The sequence below is a fragment of the Glycine soja genome, chromosome 10, assembly GCF_004193775.1.
Source record: "Glycine soja cultivar W05 chromosome 10, ASM419377v2, whole genome shotgun sequence".
NCBI lineage: Eukaryota > Viridiplantae > Streptophyta > Magnoliopsida > Fabales > Fabaceae > Glycine > Glycine soja.
In genome coordinates, this window is record NC_041011.1 from 1,885,238 (window position 1) to 1,891,134 (window position 5,897).

The following is a 5,897-nucleotide window of genomic DNA, read 5'->3' on the forward strand; positions in this document are numbered from 1 at the left end:
GACAATGCACTAAACTTCAATAGTCAATGTTTAGGTGCACGTTTATTTTATTGTTGCGAACAGACTTTTGGGACAAAATGAGGTTTGCAAAAATATCCAGACTATTTGTTTTGCAAAACTGAATTTGTGGACCATTAGATTTATCTTAGAATTCTTGCACCGCATTTTGAACGAAAATCCAAACATAGCCTAGGTTTGCAAAAAAACACATCTACTACTTGCAAAATCACTTTGAAGTAATGGAATTGGAATTTTACATCAGATGTTGCATCAGGCAAAAAAATTCCGTTACTTAAGTCAAAAACATAGTACGTACGTATCTGAGCTAATCATGTCTAATATAGCACGGTTCTCATTGTATCATGTAATCCAAGTCATCATTTAGATTTTCCACTTTTGTGGTCTTTACACATAATAAAGGAGTTAATTTATGCTAAATTTATGTGTGTAGCTTTGGCTAGCCATTATTACAGCACCCAACAGCAGTGCAAGGCTTCCGGATTCCTGCAATTTCTTAAGTCAAAAACCATATTAAAAGAAATAAAAAAGTCCACTTGCTCACTACCTTCCACCGAAAAGTGCAAGCACACCTGCGTTTTCCTTGACTTTTAGATTAAAATCATTATAAACACTCATAAAGTATGTTTCAAAACCACCACCTTCCTCTCATCCTTCCCTCCCTTAGTTAGCACTGCATGAGTTCATGTGACTTTCACTCCTCCACAAGAATCTCCCAAGAGAAATGATGCAGAGCTTTCTAGTGGCTTTGGTTTAATTAACTGACATGGAATAGAAGGGTAGCATATCAGTCACCTCACTCAGAGTGACAATTTTTAGAGGGGTACAGTGATCATAATTGCTAAGTTTTGTTGAAATGGGAGTGGTCACTGTTGGAGAATTGAAGACTAGCATCTCAGGGAAGAGGACCTTTCGTCCAAGTTCAAGCATAAGGCATGCCACTGAGTGGTAATATTCTACATCTTCTTGAGTATGTTTTTTAATTTTTTATTTTTCATTATCTTTGGTTGAATTAAGTGTTGTTTGAAATCCTGATTGTTTCTCCTTAATGTCCTTATGAAACATAAGGGTGATTTTTCCTTTCATAAGGCAAAGTGAATAAATGTGTACAAACAATAATGATAAAGCAATTTACATGTAATTTTTAAAAATTTGACTATAAAATTTTAGTGAGGAAAATTTTGCCACTAATGCTTTAATTTCTTGTAAATGACAGGAGAGTTACTTCTAGAAATTGAACTAATGACCCACTATAAACTTAAACAGATCCTTTTATTTTTCCTTGTATAGTCATTTTCAAATATCTATAATTAGATTTTGAACACATAATTGGATTCAAGTGCTCCACGTTAGGAAAACTATAAAACCATATATTCATGTGTGTCACCTATCGGTTTAAGTTTTTGGGATTAATGATTCATGACATGGTAATGCATTTGTCCACTCTTGAAACGCAAAAGGCTCTTGATGGTTCAGGGCACTCCCAAGGTTAATTCTCAGCGGTATCAAGCTTTTGGTGGGTCTAAGTGTCCTTTTCCTATAGGATTGTGAAAGTTCAGTTTTTAAGTAGGAACATCGCCTGGGAAACTTTCATTTTGTCTTGTCGTATTGCTCGTGTGTGTTCATCTCTTTTGTATTCATTCAAATTCTAATTTCCCGCAACTTGTAATCTGACATGGTCCTTCTCACAACCTGTGCAAATTTTATGGTAGAAAGTAGCACTCTTAGCTTTCATGGTACAATTTATACTCTGAGATAGATAGGTATAGATAAAGCTGTAACATGTAACCTTGACTTTGATGTATAGTCATGTTCCTGTACTAACTAGACAACAGTATGGTGCTGCGTGGTGAATGCCCAATCTTGATCTGTCTTCTATGAAAACGCCAATTCATGTTTGTCTGTCAATTATTCTCATGCTTTTGTTATCTTTAGCACCAATGGATATGTTTGAAGAGTTTTGAATGAGTACGGGAATGCTGTAATAATAAGAGCTCACCGACTATCGGAAAAAAGTTTTGGTTGGCCGAGATCTCACGTTGACACGTGATTGATCAAAATAATATATATATATATATATATATATATATATATATATATATATATATATAAAGTGATGGACAATTTTCACTTTATTAGTTAATTTTTAAGATTGAATTAAGTTTTACTTTAAATAAGATGTCAAGATAATATCAAAACTTATCCTGATAATTATTGTTAGGCCTCATGAGTCACCTTGGAGATTTAACACTTATTAGTAATATAACGGTCCCAAATCCAAATTCTAAGAAGATATAAGAGAGTAGGCTTAGACATCAACATGACATTACATGTGTGGCTCAAATGGTTTTCTTTTCTTTACATGGGGTGGTCACTGGTCAATGATTTGTATTAATGGGTTCCACAATATAAGCAATCGTGCAATATTAAATTGGACTTAAAGCTCGTGTAGTCGGATTTGTCTGAGGTACTGCTAAAGTAGTCCCACTCATTCTGTATTTATTGAGTTGGGGGCCATTCTGACCTACGTACTTGATCTTGGAAGATTACATTGTCTTCGAGTGTGTGGTGTACAAGACACAAAGTTTTAATTCCATCTTGTACATTTTAATTGCACATACATGCTGCAGCAAAAGACTCTTTCAAGTTCTCTGATAATTTCATTTTGGTAGTAGTAATATGCATAGCTGCAGTTGTTGCTTTATATTGAAATATCATCCATGTCTACGCCATGCAATAATTCAGCCAGGTTTGTAAATTACAGGCCAATATCTGATGTCTCTAGTGATCTCACCATCGAAGTAGGAGCTTCAAGCTTTGCACTTCACAAGGTAAAGAAATTACAAGTTGCCTTTCTAATAAGTTACTTCATATTCAGCATAGTATTCTTTCACTCTCGTAGGTATTAATTGTTAAATAAATGACATATATATTTCTGTGCAGAATATACCAACCATATGTACGAATATTGATTGTTTATGCATGAGTAACACCTTTGAAGAAAATTTCAAGCTCAACATTAGTACACTAGACTAGACATTAACAGCTAGTAATATTATAATCATGAATATAATGCTATATTTTTCATGAATCAGTTTAAAAAGAAAAAACAACAAAAAGGAGAGAAATGATACTGCAGGTCCTAAGTTGTTTGTATTTTTCTTTTCTCTACAGTTTCCTCTTGTTTCCAGGAGTGGAAGGCTTCGGAAAATGTTGTTAGAAACAAAAGATTCAAAAGTTTCGCGCATTAGTCTCCCAAACTTGCCAGGTGGTGCAGAGGCATTTGAGCTGGCTGCCAAATTCTGTTATGGGATCAATGTTGAGTTCACTCTCTCCAATGTTGCCATGCTAAAATGTGTAGCGCATTTCCTAGAAATGACAGAAGAGTTTGCAGAGAAAAACTTGGAGACGCAAGCCGAAGCGTATCTAAAGGAGACAGTGCTCCCAAATATATCAAACACAATATCTGTTCTTCACCGTTGTGAATCTCTTGTTCCCATTTCAGAAGAGATTAGCCTTGTCAGCAGACTAATCAATGCAATTGCAAGCAATGCATGTAAAGAACAACTCACCACTGGTTTGCAAAAACTGGACCACAACTTCCCTTCTAAAACCGCCTCAAACATGGAACCCGAAACACCCTCAGAATGGTGGGGGAAATCTCTCAATGTTCTTAGCCTTGATTTCTTCCAAAGAGTTTTGTCTGCAGTGAAGTCAAAGGGACTAAAACAAGACATGATCAGCAAAATTTTGATAAACTATGCACATAATTCCCTTCAAGGGATTGTTAGGGACCACCAAGCAGTGAAAGCATGTTTTCCTGACTTGGAAGTACAAAAGAAACAAAGAGTCATTGTTGAAGCAATAGCTGGCTTACTACCCACTCAATCAAGGAAAAGCCTAGTTCCTATGGCATTTCTCTCAAGTTTGTTGAAAGCTGCAATAGCTGCATCAGCATCCACTTCTTGCAGATCTGATTTGGAGAAAAGGATTGGTCTACAACTTGACCAGGCTATTCTTGAAGACATCCTAATCGCAACAAATTCACATCAAAACACACACGGGGCTATTTATGACACGGATTCAATTTTGAGGATTTTTTCCAATTTTCTGAACTTGGACGAGGAGGATGAAGATGATAATAATGGTCACTTGAGAGATGAAAGTGAAATGGTTTATGACTTTGACAGCCCCGGATCTCCAAAACAAAGCTCAATTCTAAAGGTATCCAAATTAATGGACAACTATCTTGCTGAAGTGGCACTAGACCCAAACTTGTTGCCATCAAAGTTCATATCCCTTGCTGAACTACTTCCAGATCATGCACGTATTGTGAGTGATGGGCTCTATAGAGCTGTTGATATCTTCCTTAAGGTGAGAAATTGCTTCTCCCTTTCACTACCATCTTATTACGACTCTTAATCTCTCTAAAGTTTAAACTATACTATTTTTGTTATTTGCTGGTGAGTGAAATGTGTTCCTTTTTCCCTTCAAGCTTTTTCAAAATTCGGTTTTAATTTCCATAAAAATTTACATTTTCATAGAAACACATGTTATAATTTTTAGTATATGATTAGAGACTTAAACTGAGGGCGAGCCCTGGAGCAGCGGTAAAGTTGTGCCTTGGTGACTTGTTGGTCATGGGTTCGAATCCGGAAACAGCCTCTTTGCATAGTGTTGAACCTTTTTATTTATGTAGTATTTTCTTTTCATTTCTATCATTTGTACTCCAACAGAATTGAAGCAAAAATTTAACCTTTCTTGGTTCTAGTTACCAATTTGTTGATTTTCTATTATTATTTTTATATATAGGTTCATCCAAACATAAAGGACTCAGAACGGTACCGGCTATGCAAAACCATTGATTGCCAGAAAATGTCTCAAGAAGCATGCAGCCATGCAGCACAGAATGAAAGGCTACCAGTGCAGATGGCAGTTCAGGTTCTATACTTTGAGCAAATAAGGCTCCGCAATGCCATGAATGGAGGGCACAACCAATTGTTCTTTGGAGGAGGACTTAATGGTCCATTCCCTCAACGCTCAGGGAGTGGTGCAGGAAGTGGAGCCATTTCTCCGAGAGACAACTATGCATCAGTGAGAAGGGAGAACCGAGAGCTGAAGCTAGAAGTTGCAAGAATGAGAATGAGGCTCACTGACTTGGAGAAAGACCATGTCAACATGAAGCAGGAGCTAGTGAGGTCTCACCCTGCCAACAAGCTATTCAAATCATTCACCAAAAAACTAAGCAAGCTAAATGCTATGTTTCGGATTAACAGTATTAAGCCAGGTTCTGAGAGTCGCTTCCCTTTTCCTAAGAGAAGGCGTCACTCAGTTTCATGACTCCAAAATATGTGTACATTTTCAGAATTAATGTATAGTATATATGTATGATGCATGCAGTGATGGTCACTAATATTGAATTTCCAGTGAATAGTGTTTTTTGTTTTTTGAGTAATGCTTGCTCCTTGGTTAATTTGTTTGGTGACCAAACCTTGGGTGGACTATGCTCAATTAAACTACTAACCTCTGGTTGAGAATTTTTACAACATTCATATATATTATAATATCTATAGAAAGCTAAACACTGGGGACCAGAGAACAGTTTTGAAACATCGAATTTTTGACTTGTTTTCTCAAACATCATAATGCTATATAATGTAAAGAGTTATCGAAATCATAAACAGGTAATTTCTGTGAGGACAAATGTTATAAAAGAATCATTGCGTGTACAAAGTGAGAAACCGTGTTATATATGTAACCCGTGACAAAATTTGCCATGATTATTTCCAACTCCTATTCCATTTATTTATATATATAATGACATGTGACAAAATTAATTTGTCATGATTATTTCCAACTTCCTTTCCATATTTTTTTGG

At 36.0% G+C, this 5,897-nt stretch overlaps 1 protein-coding gene across 2 annotated transcripts; it reads left to right on the top strand.

The window, feature by feature from the left end:
- Positions 1-479: 479 nt before the first annotated feature.
- LOC114372591 (BTB/POZ domain-containing protein At1g03010-like) lies at positions 480-5,564 on the top strand. Of its 2 annotated transcripts, none has more exons than XM_028330237.1 (4): positions 480-966; positions 2,783-2,849; positions 3,193-4,392; positions 4,831-5,564. In XM_028330237.1, exons 1-4 carry the CDS (start codon positions 875-877, stop codon positions 5,356-5,358), a joined length of 1,887 nt encoding a protein of 628 aa, XP_028186038.1. In that variant the 5' UTR covers positions 480-874; the 3' UTR covers positions 5,359-5,564. The 2 variants fall into 2 exon arrangements, with proteins under 2 accessions (XP_028186038.1, XP_028186039.1); XM_028330238.1 differs by lacking the exon at positions 480-966 and adding an exon at positions 2,535-2,686.
- The last annotated feature ends 333 nt before the right edge of the window (positions 5,565-5,897 follow it).

Bases quoted from the DNA above. Each gene is read 5' to 3' on its own strand.
- LOC114372591 (XM_028330237.1), top strand. From the start codon at position 875: ATGGGAGTGGTCACTGTTGGAGAATTGAAGACTAGCATCTCAGGGAAG. The intron at 2,850-3,192 runs GTAAAGAAATTA...TTTTCTCTACAG, and splicing joins CAAGCTTTGCACTTCACAAG to TTTCCTCTTGTTTCCAGGAG. The intron at 4,393-4,830 runs GTGAGAAATTGC...TTTTATATATAG, and splicing joins CTGTTGATATCTTCCTTAAG to GTTCATCCAAACATAAAGGA.